The sequence below is a fragment of the Chinchilla lanigera genome, unplaced genomic scaffold, assembly GCF_000276665.1.
Source record: "Chinchilla lanigera isolate Chin_1 unplaced genomic scaffold, ChiLan1.0 scaffold00073, whole genome shotgun sequence".
Taxonomy (NCBI): Eukaryota; Metazoa; Chordata; class Mammalia; order Rodentia; family Chinchillidae; genus Chinchilla; species Chinchilla lanigera.
Window position 1 is genome coordinate 6,984,413 of NW_004955474.1, and position 14,807 is coordinate 6,999,219.

The following is a 14,807-nucleotide window of genomic DNA, read 5'->3' on the forward strand; positions in this document are numbered from 1 at the left end:
GCTGTGCCGCTGAGCTAAATCCCCAGCCCAAGATTTCTTTTTTTGAGACAGGCTTTCACCATGCAGTTCAGGCTGGCCTTGAACTTATTTTGTAGCCCAGGCTGGCCTCGAACTCACAGTGATCCTCCTGTCTTAGCCTCCCAAGTATTGGGATTACAGGTATGCGCCACCATGCCTGACTTACTACAGATTTCTGAGTGGAAGAATTGGTGAGGAATCCAAATTGAAACATTGGCTCAAACTTAACATACCTGGCTCAGTCTGGCTGCCATGGTAGAGTGGATGAAAGTTACTTGGCTTATGGGCAGGCAGGCAGAGGGTGTGCGGTTAGCAGCTAGCACTGCAGCCCCTGGGCTAGGCAGACGGGTACAGAAGCCTGTAGAGTGGACACTACTGTGGCTGTTTGAAACACAGGCTTCCTTGAGGACTTACTGTTTTCAGTCTTAAGCCAGGTGGATTATTTACCAAAGAAATAGCATTTATCCAATATGACATGCAAACAAAACTCTCTCATACTTAAAAGCACCTGCCAAGCTTGGGTGGCAGGCACTGTGGACTGGGCCCTGAGGTCTGGGATGCCTCTCGTGTGCACTCTGCCTCTTCGCCTGGCTGCCGTGGACAGGTGCTGGGATCTGCTCATGGGGCTGGAAGAGGGCTCATTGCTGTCCAGGGCTTCGCTTCCCACCTGGCGCTGTAGCCCTGGGCTTGCTCAACCCCACTTTCTCTGTATGCAGCTTTAAGCAGTTTCTTTGAAGTAAATTTTATTAGAGATGTAACTGTCTTAGGCTAGTCTGAATATTAATTCAGAATTAATGGAAACTGATACCAAAGAATCCTTGATTTTGTGAAGTTGCACTTTGACAGGCTTGCATTGTTAGGTTAAAGATGACAGGTTTAGTCTGAAGGGTTTTCATTTCCCATTTCCTAGGAATGTTCTGATAAGATTTGAATTATTTAAATTATTTTAGTACTATTAAACACATTGGAGGATGTTCTTTAATTCATTAAATATAAACTCTAGTATGTTCCAAATAACTGAATTTTTATTGCTGTTAAAGCATTTTTAGAATTAAAACCTTTTGAGACAACTGTCTTAGAACATTTCAACAGTCACTGATTGGCTTTGGTGGTTACATTTATTGATTCTTTTAATATTTTGTTTCTCTTCTGTTGCTGTTTTTTTTTTTAATTTTAGATAGTTTTCATTGTAGGATACATGAAGTGTTAGTAAAACAGAACAGAAAACTAGCATTGGCATTGGACCTGGAATCATCAAATGGCATGGTGACTATAGTCCTTCTGTTTCTTTAAATTGCTCAGGTTTTTCCTGGAGGAGCTCAAATGCAGATCTATTTGGCCAAAGTAATGTGAGCTTGAACATATTACTTCATTAAAACAAAACAGAACTACTTTATGTTTATATCTGATAATCTCAGTTACGATACGCTTTGGATTTGGAAAAGGAATTTGCAAAATTAATTTCTGGGTTTTTTTTGTAGTACACTAAGTCCTTGACTTATGAATGAGTTCCGTTCCAGGAGAATTGTTTGTAAGTCAGATTCCTTTGTCAGCTGGCAGAGTGAGCCTTACATAGGACACCTGTGAAAGTCAGGGACTTACTGTACTGGGGATTGAACCCAGACCCTTACACAGAGCTCTACCTCAGCTCCCTTTTTGTGCTTTTCTTTGAGACAGGGTCTCACTAAATTGGTAAGTGGCCCAGGCTAGGTTCGAACTTGAGATCCTTCTGCTTCAGCCTCCTAGGTGTGTATCCCCATGCCTGACTAAAAACACTTTGTGGCTCAGAGTCAAGACTTTTAGGGTACTGTACTTCATTTAGTAGTTCCTAAAGAAAACATTTTAAGTCCCTTTTACCCTCAGGCTATCTCATAACATGGGGGGACTGTGCTAAGCGTCAGGCCCCTGGTCCCAGAACACTTTCCACATGGGAGTCACAGTGCTGTGTGTCTCATGCAGTCATCATGTGTCCTTGGAGATGGCACTGGAAAAGGAACCTGCTTGTATTCCCACTGTTAGGAGGAGAGCTGTTCAGTGGGAAGAATGCACATTTTGGTGCTGGGGATTCCCAGGGTCTCAGGAATGCTAAGCATAGGTCCTGCCACCAAGCTACACACCCAGCCCAGAAGGCAAAACCTGGTTGGAGTCAGGAAAAGAGAAAGGAAGAACAATATTTTGGGGACATTTCAGCATGTACACTGTAAACTCTCCATCTTACTTTTCTCATTGGTGAGACAAAATACTTGACACCTAAAGTTAAAGGAGGTAAGGTTTATTTGGTTGACATTTTGTAGAAGTTTCCGTCCATAGTTGGTTGGCTCCAAGGCAGGGTGGCATAGCAGAGGAGAAAGTATCCAGGGCAGGCAAGAGGCAGCAAAAGCAAGTAAAGTAGCAAACCAGTACGAGCAGCTTCTTTCTGCCCCTTTTATACTCTATGTAGACTACTTGTCCTGGGGTGGGTGCCAAACCTACCAGTGCACTGATTTAGTAGGAAAAGCCCTACCTATGACCACACGAGGCGTTGGGGGGCATCTAGACAGAAGCAGTATCATTCCACGTTGGCCCCTCCAAAGACTCTTGTACAACCCTTTGTGCAAAAGGCATTTAGTCCATCTCCAAGAGTTGCCAAAGTCCTAACAGTTTCAGCATTGCTGTAAAGTCCAAGTCCAAAGGCTCCCCTGATTTTTAAGACAAAACTATCTGCAAGCCACTGTACAAATGAAAAGAATAACACTTCGAACGTACAGGGGCGTAAGATAGATATTTCCATTCCAAAAGGTACAAATGGATACAAAAGTGGGATCAAAGCAAGTCCAAAATCCAGCAGGGCAAACATTAAGTCCTGTAGTTCCATGTGCAGCATCCAAGGCAATCTGTGAACTCCAGAGGGCATGGGCGGCTCCACCCCTACTGCACTTCTGTTGTAGCTCCCACAGCTCTCTCTTGGGCCTGCTCTCCTCCCTTCTTCCAGTTTTCCTCAGATGACCCATGTTCCTGGCTTCTCCAAACTTTTGGGGTTTCTACTATTACTTACAGCTTCACATGCACAGCTTCACACACTGCCCTTTCAGGGGCACACTGCCTGACCTCCCAGGCCTTCTGCAATCAGGGTGGAAAGCCTTCCAGACCTGACAACTCTTGCATTCTGCATGCATCTAAAACCAGCATCATGTGGATGATGCCAAGGCCTAATGCCAGCTAGAGCAGTAGTCAGCCTTCTCTCTTGGCTGAGGGGTCGAGTATGTGGATCACTGAGCACTCTAAACCGAATCCCAAGGAGCAACTTCCCTAGGCTGCCACTACTCTGGAACATGGTGCACTGGGGATTTCTTCTCAAAGCAGTCTCACTTTATCAACTTTGAGGCTGCAAGGGGTGGAGTCCTGCTGCTGCTTGTGATACCCTCAAGCCATCTTTTCTGTTCTCCTGTTTCTTCTCAGCAGTCAAGATCTCTGCCCTGTCTTTGAAGTCCACAGCTTTACTGGAGTTTCCTTTGTGTCCAAACTCAACATTTTAAATCATTCTGCTGGCCTCTTGATTCTCAACATAAATCTGCCTAAAAGCCCTCATCAGTAGCCATGCCACCACCTCAACATTTGGCTGTCTTGATATTTCTTTTGCAAGGTTAATTAGTCCACTGCCTTAACCTCAGCCTCAGGCAAAGTCTGGACATAAGCAAAATGCAAACTTTCTGCCAAGACACAACACACATTGACTTGACTCCAACAACCAATGGAGACCTTCCTAGCAGAAACCTCCTGAGCCTTGTCTTTACCAGCAGGATTTCTAGCAGCATTCTGATCTCCTGAGCTCTGAGCAGAATCTCTCAAGTACAGCCTCAGGTGTTTCAGGGCTGCTTCTTCAGCTGGCATCTGTGAACCTAACCCCACAAGCCAATCCCAAAGGCTCCTGAACCACACAGTCAGGTACAGTCAGCAACCACCCCATTTCTCCGCTACCAAATTGTATATCAGTCAGTGTTGACTAGAGAAACAGATATAATACAGGATATACAAATATATAACAATTTACAGTTTAGCTTACGATGGCTGCCCACAGTGTTGGGTGTGGAAGAGTGCAAAAGGACTGTCTGTGCACTGGAGATCCAAAGGATCTAGTCAAAGGTGTGGAGCTCCCTTAGTGTCCTGTTTGAGTCCTATCAGGAAGCTGAAGAGTCTGACCTGGAAGGCTGAAGGGTCGGTGCTGGAGGCCAGAGAGTCTGTGCTGGAAGCCAGGAGACGACATCCAAGGTGAAAGTGAAGACAGGAGCTCCTCCGAAGAAACAGAAGCAGTCCCTCTCCCTTTCCCTTTTATAGCAATCTGGTGACAGTCCTCCCTAGGGCTGTCTTCCATACCAGAACTGTGCTGAGCCAGTTTAGTTGGGTGTTTCTTGCTCAAGTTGACACAGTTAACTATCACATTCCCAGTTGGTTTAAAGAACATTTCAGGAATGTTTAATATTCACAATTTCCTATGGCCACAGATTTACCAACCGATACTAAATATTTTAGGAACAACCACTTTAACAGGCGGTGTTGGTCACAGAAGCTACAGGTAGGTAGTCAAGTGCCTTAAGGATTTCTGTCTCTGATGAGAGATTCATAGGAATCACTAAGTGGGTAGAGCCAAATGAAAATCTGAATGCCTCAGACAACACACAAGCAATAACCAAGGCATTTCAAGCTTTATAGAACTTTAATGCTTGAAGAGCTTCTAAAGCCCATGTGTAAGCAAGTGGAGTCCCGGTGAAGTACACAGGTCCTAAGGCCTTACCTCTAGGCCAGTGATGGCGAACTTTTTAGAGCTTTCAATAACAGCTGGCTGCAGCACCCTACAGAATTACAATTTTTGGTGTTAGCATTTTCAATAGAAAATATAGCTGTGATACAAGGAGGTCTTAGGGTAACATTTTGAAAAACAATGCTAGAAAAATGTGAACATCCTTTGTCACTAGGGAAATGTGAATCAAGTACTACGTCACACATTTAGGGTGATTATCAAAACACTGTTGGCAAGGGTGGAAAGACCGGGACACCAGTGCCACGGTGAAGAGTGGTCACAAAGGGAAGCAGACTTCCATCATCTCAGGCACTTTTGCAGCTATCACAAAACACTTGCGGCTGGAGAACTCATTTCCCCCAGCTCTGGAGGGTCCAAGGTCAAGGCTGTGTCCGACAGCCTGGTCTCTGCTGAGGTGCTGCCGCCTCAATGGTAAAGGAACGGAAGGGCACTACATCCACTCCCAAGGGTGAGCCCTTAGGACTCATCATTTCCAAAAGGCACCCACATCTTTTATGTTAAAAACTGACTTTATTAGTTGTACAGATTATGGGATAAAATGTTTTGATATGGGTGTGTATTGTGTAACGTTTAAATCATGCTAATTAAAATAGCTGTCACCTCCCATACGTACGTTTTTGTACCGCCCACTTCACAGTACCACGCCAGTGACTGGGATCGGCACGGGAGAGTGGGAAATGTTCAGGCCACTGTGTGTGTATCACCCAACAACTTCCTATCTGCAGAAACACCCAGAGGTGAGAAAGGACACAGAAGAGGTGTTGGTATCTTCATGTTCCCAGTAGCATTATCCACAAAAATGACCAGGAGAGGAACGGATAAAATGTGGCATGGAGTCATACTGAGCCATAAAAAGAAATGAAATTCTGATGCATGTTACAGTGATAAACTTTGACATTTGCGGAGCGAGACAGGCCAGACACAAAAGGACTGTTCTATGACTCCACTAGGAAGGCAGCGCAGAGGAAACACTCGGAATAGGCACATTCCTAAGTCTGAAAGGAGCTCAGCGGTTACCAGGGCCTGGGGTGGGGGATGGGGAGTCGCTCGCTTTGCGGGGACAGAGGAAACAGATTTTGGGATGGAAGAAAACCAGGTGGGGACAGTGGCCACAGCGTGAATGTTGTTGCTCCTGGATGTGCACTTAGACACTTAAAAGTGGTCAATGTATGTATGTTTTGCCCAGTTAAAGAGGCGAAAAATCAAGAGCTCAGAATTCAAACAAACATCTGTCCCACCAACAAACCAGCATCCCTGCTAGAGAAATGAAGGTCGGACTACTGAGTGTCACGCACAGGGAGGGAAGACTGCACAGTGATTTTCTCAGGATGGTCTTTGCAAAAGGGGAGGTGCTTAAAACAGGGTGCAGAGGACACCCAGTGCTGCTTAGACAAGTGAAAGAGGCATGGTCAGGACTAAAGAAAGACTACAGAAATGCCCACATTTAAAAAAAATGTCCTTTGTAACTGGGTGCATGTCTGTAATCCCAGCACTCAATTTTACATTACATCCTGGCTTAGTCTTCATGACAACGGTACTGTATGATTTCCCAAACTAGGAAACTAAGATACACGAGTTCACATAGCTCGTGAGTAGGGGAAGCCTTGGTGGCCATCCTAACCCTTGGGTGAATGGCAGGCGGGCGGGCGGGAGGAAGCTGCAGTCAGGACATCATGCCGGACAGACTGCCTCCCTGGAGGACCAGACTTCTGAGCCGGGCTTGCTGTGCCGTCCGGGACCAGTTATGTCCAGTGCTACTTTACCGTGTGCCAGGAGGTGCAGGCCTCACACAGGCGGTTCACTTCAACTTTTATTTCCCCCAAGGACAGTGGCTCTATTTCTGTATTTGCCGACTTCCCCTTCCGCGGACTGGTTCCAGGTCCAGTGAGGTCTACTGCGGCATCTGCTCAGTAATGGTCTCTACCAGCAGCTGTGCAGGCTGCCTTTGCATGGGAGTTACCTGAGGGCTTCTTTAAGCCGCCTTCGGTTCCCTCCCCCAGGTCCATCTAGGCCCGCAGCACCCGAGGCCGTACATTCCTCCTCACCTGCAGGCGCTCCAGAAGCTTCTGCGGCCCGCACCACCCTGAGAACTACCGCTGTTTAGCTTTCCATGGACGCTAATGATTCCACTGAAGACAAGAATTCTCTTTGTATCCATTTATTAAATGAACTCTCAAATTTATCTAATAAACACCAGCCACTACTTGAGTGAGGTTCATTATCGTTGTGATTATGTTCACAGATTAGCGACATGCTGCTTCTAGTGGTGTGAATAAAATCAATCTCGTCAGTACTTTTCAGCACTTTGTAATTGAAAACCCCAACAGGCTAAGGCTGGGCCTAGAGCTTGCTGTTCACAAGACCGGGCCGGGCCTTGACAGAGAAGCCACCGTCAAAAGCTGCATTGAGAACCTCATCGAGGCAGCTCACTAGGACGAAGCTCAAATCCTGTCGCACGTTGCTGGGGATTTCTTCGAGGTCCTTCTCATTCCTCTGAGGCATGATGATGTGCTTCAGTCCTGCCCTGTGTGCCGCCAGCACTTTGTCTTTAATTCCGCCCACCTGTGAGGAGAGAGGAGGCGGGAGAGTTTATGATCGCCCTCAGGCTGAGCGAGGGCCGCGGCCTCTCCTGCACTAAGAACCCGACCATCTTCCGTTTTGTTGTGGCTGAGGCAGGAAAGCCACTCAGCTGAGGCTACCACACAGGAACCTAATGTTTGTAAAGTGCCTAACTTTTAACAGGGGAGGAGAAAATTCCGGTTCTTGATAGGCACGGGCACTTCTCTGTCAGTGATTTTTTTTATTGTCTAGGTTAACATGTTCCATTCTTTAATCACAATGGTCTTGTCCTTAGGTTGAAAAAAATGTTACATTACTTTGACCATAAATACTATTCCTAGACAGAAGATTTTGGAAAGTTTTCACCATAAAGAAATTATAAAGGAAATAAAATAGGTTTAACCTCGTTCAAACATTATACTTCCTATCTATCTATCTTGAATATTACATGGCATGCCATTAATTAATTTGCATATTTATGTATCAGTTAAAAAATTTAAAGATTAAAATAGTTGCTAATAAAAAGTACTGTTGCACAGAGCTCAGCTGTGAGGCAGAAGGTACCTTCTCTCCGCACCACTTAGGGGAAGAAGTACCCCGCAGACCGTCTGGGCTCTTGTGCTGGCTTACACGGACACCCACGGTGTCCTCCTCCAACCGCACCTACTTCCCACCCCAACGCGGGCCTGAGGCGGGACTGCGAGCACCGCGGGGGGACCGCACTCTCAGGCTTCAAGGCGAAGTCAGGGAAGACGCGAGCGTCCCTGTGCATCTGTCTCTCCAGATCATGCACCGCATGCCGAGGTCCCGGCCCACAGGCCCACACGGCCCGTGAGAGGCCTAGGAGGGAGCAGGAGCAGCAGCGGACACAGGTCCTCCAGCCTTGGGCAGCGTTCTGACCGCTGTGACCCAGCTGCGAGCAGGGGTAAAGGAGAGACCCTGAGCCAGAGGGCAGGCGAGCTGCTCCTGAAGGCCCAAGCCACAGAAACCTGAAGAGTAATTATTACTGTTTGGTGCGACGGAGCACAAATGCAGGTCTCAGTCACGCCACCCGGAATGTGCACCCCTGTGGCCGCCCCTGGGTCCCCAGCCACTTACTCCAGTTGGGGTGGCTTCCACGCCACTGCCCCACCCCACTCGCTTCTGTAATCTTTCAGAAAGAGTGTACGGGCCGGGGATATAGCTCAATGGCACAAGCACCTGCCTGGCAAGTGCCAGGGCCTAAGTTCAATTCCCAGTGAGAAAGAGTATAGCATACCCACTCCTTCGCATGCGTGGACAGTACTCTGCTTTTACACCTGCTTGACAGGGAGGTCTCGAGTACAAAACTGCATCTAACGTCACTTTCACTCCGTGTCCCCTCAAAGCCTCATGCGCTCATAGGTGGGGCTCTCGGGGGAGGTTGGACTATGGTGTGTAAGGCTGCATTACTCCACTGATTGGTTTAACATAGTGCAGGCTATACATGGTGGACTTCCTGATGAGAGAAGCCCCACCCTGGTGTGCGTGGCACCAACCAATAGGCTGATAGCCTGAATGGAGTACAAGGGAAAGAAGGCGGGCAGGCTCACTGCTGGCTGCTTCCTGCCTGCCCGCCACAGACTGTTTCTCCTCTGTGACGCCCCTCTGCCGTACTGCCCTGCCTTGAAGCCAGCTGACTAGGGACGGACACCTCTACAGACTGCGGGCTGAACTAAATCTATCCTCCTTTAATTTATGGGTGTTGGGTATTTTGTCCCAGCAACGAGAAAGTGACTAAGACACTTGGGTATCTGAAAAGCCTGGTTTGTAGATTCTTTCAATCCAAAAATATCTTCAATTCTAGGAAACCTTCCGCTGTTTCTTTGACAATTTATTCTATTCCATTTTCCTGTTTAATACAACTCCTCTCAGATGCTGGACTTGTCAGGTTGTTTTTACTGTAAGTTCTTTCTGAGTACCTTAACCAATTCTAAAACCACACTTTTAAATCCAACGCTTTGTTTTGTCTTTGTTCTTCAACTGTTTTCTTCGGCCTTACCAGGTCTTTCTTTTAAATGCTAGGGCTTTCCTTGGTATGTTTAGTAGTAACTTAAAACTGGCTGGGGGATATAGCTCAGCGGCACAAGTGCCTGCCTGGCAAATGCAAGGTCCTGAGTTCGATTTCTGGTACCCCAAAAAAATAAAACCGAAGCCTGTCAGGCATGGTAGCACATGCCTGTAACCCCAGAACTCTGGAAGGCTGAGGCAGGAAGATTACAACTTTGAGCCCTGCCTGTGCAACTGAAACGACTTAGTGCGGCCCTGCCTCAAAATAAAAACCAGAAAGGGGGCTAAGGATGTAGGTCAGTGTGAAGGACCTAGGCTCAATCACCACTACTGCAAAACAAACAAAAACCAAAACCAGCCGCTAACTCACAGCTGCCGTGGCTGTCCTCTGCGGGGAGCAGAGAGGCCTCCCCTTGGGCTCTTACGCATCCTGAGGAGAGGACCAAGCAGGAGAGCCTTCACTTGCTCTGTGCAGACCTTCTGCAAGTCTCCTGAGTCCTGCCTCTGTCTTCTGGCCCAGAGCCACCCTAGCCCGCATTTCTCCTGGAAGACTGCCTTTCGCTGCAGTCAGGGTGATTTTGCAAAAGGAAGCACAATTCTGCCGCAGGCTTCTGTTTGCGAACTGCAGTGTTTGCGAATAGAAATGTTTGTGAAGCAGGGTGTTACTAGCTTAGAATTTGTGCCCTTTCATTCCTCGCTGTGTCTGGGGGCGGGGTCCTGAAGCAGGAGTTTGTGGCCAGCAGCCAGCAGAGCACCTCTCACTCTCTTCTGATAGACAGCTGATGCGAACCCCACTGTACCTCAGACACAATAGCTCCAGGGTCAGCTGAGGAAAAGATGAGTCCATTCTGTTTAACACAGATCCACAAATGTATCACAGTGAGTAGAATATTTGACTTTATGGATGAATTTTATAAACTGGGAAGTAGCATAAATGTAGCAATCACACTTGGTGACTCTATGATCTTCCACCACTACTTCACAAAGTGAGGACTTTCTCAGAGCAAAGCAAATTCCTTTTTTCTTCTCCTTTTGCTATGAATCTGACAAAACTTCTGTTGTAGACTGGTGCTAATCACTTAAAACCAAAAATACCACCAGTATCTCAAGTTCTATGCATTTTACCAGTTTTTATAGGTAGCCTTGGATATGGACTGGCGCCCCACAACTCCACACGCACAGAGCTTTTTCAACATTTAACAGTTAGCTGTGGCTAATATTCAGTGCAGACTTCACTCTATGCTACTTGATGTCCTATAAATCTGTCAGCTGTAGTAGTCTAAGATTTCTCTAGGAGGGCAGAGGTTCAAAGGAACTTCAAAAGGTAAGAGTTGGGCCTAGGTATCTCCAATAAAGCAGACTGCACATTTTCACGTGTGAAGTCCTGATATTTCTGCACTAATATTTTTCCCCTTAGCAAGAGACCATGGGGAAAACTGTCAGATTTTCTTTTATTTGGTCAAAAGTTTTAAGAATAAGATATAAAAACTTAATGTATGTTTAAAACCCAGGTTTTTCACAGAAAAAGGCAAGCCACTATTAGTTTAAATTTAACAATATTAGTTTAAATATGAAATTTAAAAACCATATCCACGGGCTCTTCCGCGCTTACCGGGAGAACGAGGCCTCTCAGCGTGATCTCCCCAGTCATAGCCACATCTGAGCGCACGAGCCGCCCACTGAAGAGCGAGGCGAGACAGGTCACTATGGTAACGCCAGCAGATGGTCCGTCTTTCGTGACAGCTCCAGCTGGGAAATGCAGATGGATGTCTGTGTTGTCAAGAAGATCAAAACTTCCAAAAGCTTTAAAAAGGAAAAAATGATTTTAATGTAGAAAAATTAAACGTGTTTCCTTTTTTCTCTAAAAAAGAAAATCGGAGACAAAAAAGAATGTTTTGGGTAAACAAATTCTTCAAAATATTAATGGGTGGTATAATTACAGCGAGGGCCTAGAAGAATAGGTTTGTTCTAAAGGTCACAAATTAAGCTTTTAACTGGCAAGGGCAAGGTCCTGAGTTCGATTTCTGGTGCCAAACAAAAGAAAACAAATACAAGTTTTTAAAATTAGTTTCTAGTTCGGGCACTAAGCCAAGTGGTCCTAAATAGGTACGAGACTCCCCACGGGCTGGGGAGCCAAGGTCCGCGCTCTCCCTAGCAGTGTGATGACGGTGATCCGCATCACTTAATGCTGAGCGCCCTGCGGATCACAGCCCCAGGCTCTGCCCGCTCGGCGCCCGCTCGGCTCCCACCCGGCGGCAGCCGCGCACCGTTGGTCAGGTGGAATCTCTTGGCATTGCTGCGGAGCCAGCTGATGGCGAGATGGGCCGACTCCTTCATGACATCCCCCAACTGGCCGGTCAGTGTGAGCTGGCCGTCGCCATCCATCCGACTGGCCTCCACAAACATGATCTTCCCACCCAGGGGAGTCCATGCCAAACCTATGGCCACTCCCGGCTGGCTGAGACGCTCAGATACCTTGAACGCAAGAAGAAAAGGCAGCGTTAGGCCAACAGGTGCCGATTATTTTCACACTGACTAGAGTAATCATGCTGTCCTGTAAGTGGGCTTTTTCCACAGGACACTTAAGGCCGTACTTACCACTGTCTGCCTTTCATCAGAACAAACAGCTCTCTGACATTTTTTGTTTGTTTTGTTTTTTGTCTTTTTGAGACAGGGTCTTGCTATGCAGTTCAGGCTGGCCTTGAGCTCATGTTGCAGCCCAGGCTGGCCTCAAACTCGCAATGACCCTCCTGCCTCAGCCTCCTGAGTGCTGGGATCACAGGCATAAGCCACCACGCCCGGCTCCTCTCTGACATTTATCAGTAGCAATTTTACCTAAAAACATGTAAACTGACTCTTCAGAGCTAGGTTTAGTTACATGTGCCCTAACTCTCAAGAAACCTCATGGTTTCATCTATTTATCTTTACTAGGCTGCATATTTATACATGCCCCAGAACCTGAATGCATTGCAGATAATCAGGAATTCGTTCCAGGAAGTAGTCTCTTCCTGCCATACACATGCGCACTGTTAGCTCCAGAGGTCAAGGGTGGAGGAACGGATTCCAAACCCCCGGCCCTGGCTTCTCAAACGCCCATCACTGCTTTTCTGTCACTGCTGCAGAGAAACAAGCTTCTTCTGAGCCACGTCCTAGATTCTTCCCCTGTGCCTGGAGTCCCCTGTGCCGCCTGGTGCCAGGAACATGCCACTCCCCTGCGGCTCTGAGCCCATGTGACTGACCTGGATAGCTTAAAGCGAGTTATGAAAACACAAAATAACAAGAACAGCAAAGTTCACTTGCGCTGCATCCTGAGCCCCTGAGCTTCCCGTCTCGTGCAGTCAGCTGTGTCAGAGGGACTGGGCTCAACATGCCACAGCAGAACTAACCCAAGCGCGAGGCTGTCTACCGACGGGCAATCACCTCAGAAGGAACGGCAGAGTCCGGCCTGGATCTCTGCTCAGAGGCAGGCTGCTGACCTTTGTTCCTTTTCTAGCTTGTGTAGAGGGCAACAGTTGTGATTTTAAAATTTATTCCAAAATTGTACGTCATCCACGGATGATACAGGGAAGCTGAAGCACATTTCCAAGTCTCCTTTAGGTATTTAATTATGATTAATTTCCTAGATTAGGTCAGAGCCCGAGAGACCCTGACAAACCCTTCCGCTGAGCCGAGCAGGGACCATGCACCAGAGGCCACAAGCACCTGCCCAGTTCTAAATTTACTCCATGAGAAAGACACAAAAAACCAAAGGGAGAATCAATACTACTGAAGGAAAACGAACAACTGTTTATAAAATGGCCCACAACATGGTCTTGTTCTAGTATAAAATCAATTTGTGATACCTCAACAACATCTGGGGTGAGTGGGAATTTGCCAGGGCTCCTTTCTAGGACAGGTGACTAATCTTAAAGAATAATTCTCAATACACCAAAGCAGCTTCAATTTAACACAAAAAGCTACTTGGCACAGTTTTGTTAGCTGTAACAAGAATAATCATTTTCTTACAGCTGAATCCTCAAAACTTGTTTGTCAGAACAGTACTGAAAGGACACCCAGAGGCAGCAGCAAGATCCTCGCTTCCCATGCGGCCTCCAGAAAGCAGGCCGGCCTTCAACACTCTCCATGTGCTGGAAGTGGCCAGGAGGGGCATGGGACAGGTGAGTACACAGGCCACGCCCAAAGCATCCAGGCGCACTACCACCATTAGGCCTTGACAGGAAGTGTCCTGATGGTAACCTGAAAATGAGACTAACGGCAAATATGGGTGATCCACATCAACAGCCACAGGTGGGAGAACCGACGTGTCTCAGTTGTTCTTTTCACTGCTGCGACAAAATACCTGATACCAAAGTTAAACGGGGAAAGGTTTATGTGGCTCAGAGTTTGCAGAGGTTTCAGTGCACTGTTGGCTGGCTCCAACTCAGGGTGGTGTGGTAGAGGAGCACTGCAGAGGAGAAACAGTTCATGGCACAGCAGGGCAGGCAGAAGGCAGCAAGCAAGCGACAAGCAAGGGCCGTCTTTCTGTCCCTTGTACTCCAGCCCTTAGGGTGGGTAGCACTCACACCCTGGGTGGGGCACCTTTAATCATACCCAGAACTATGCCAGACCAATGTGCAGACTGATTTAGTAATCACACACCCCTGATACCAGTGTCACACACTCTAGATCCAGCCATTTCTCAAAAGCTCCACTGATGACCGCATGAGGCTCTGGGGGGCTATAACATGAAGTTACTGTCAAACCCAGAGAGTCTGTAAAGAGGACTGTGGGCGTTTTCCAGGAAGTATAGAACTCAGACCCAGAGTCACAATCTTTGAGGGCATGTGTTTGTGCAATAAAACTGAACAATCAGCATCCAGACCCCTGTGTTTCTCCCTCAGAAAGGATGGAGTACAGATGCACATGCCTTATATAGGCATCCCTTTATACAGGACAAGCTGAGGGCTACTGCCTTCCTCAAAACACGACTCCACACAATCATTTCAAAACAGTGTGTATCTGCCGGTGCTTTCCTATGAGCTCGCAGTCCCATTACTGGCCGTGGAGTCTCTGGTTATATGAGCCACGACAGGCCGAGGCTTGAAGTTCAGCATAGTTTCCCCATTAGATGGAATGTGAGTATCTCAAGTTCACTGTTACTCAATTTACCCCTAGTGCCAGTAATACGGTAAATATGCACACAGAGGAAACACTTAAAATACTTAAAGAAAAACCTAGTTAAGATTAGAATGGGGCTTTTAATGTACCCTAAAGTCATTCTGAAAATGCTCAGAGGAAACTAGGTACGAAGAGTGGGCCTGGCGATTGTTTCTCATGCAAGACTTTGTCTGGTACTATTTGGAAATCTGGTATCTTTCTCCCTGCCCTGTTCCTTGAATGAAATGCTTTTGAGGTTATTTATGAA

At 47.0% G+C, this 14,807-nt stretch overlaps 1 protein-coding gene across 1 annotated transcript in view; it reads right to left on the bottom strand.

The window, feature by feature from the left end:
• Window positions 1-6,958: 6,958 nt before the first annotated feature.
• The window catches only part of Lonp2 (lon peptidase 2, peroxisomal), a 92,638-nt gene continuing 84,789 nt past the window's right edge, over window positions 6,959-14,807 (bottom strand). The window contains exons 13-15 of the mRNA XM_005401402.2: window positions 11,671-11,878; window positions 11,016-11,206; window positions 6,959-7,378 (exon numbers count right to left, since the gene is read on the bottom strand). Coding sequence (XP_005401459.1) covers window positions 7,157-7,378; window positions 11,016-11,206; window positions 11,671-11,878 — 621 coding nt within the window. The 3' untranslated portion in view covers window positions 6,959-7,156. The remainder of the gene's footprint in view (window positions 7,379-11,015; window positions 11,207-11,670; window positions 11,879-14,807) is intronic.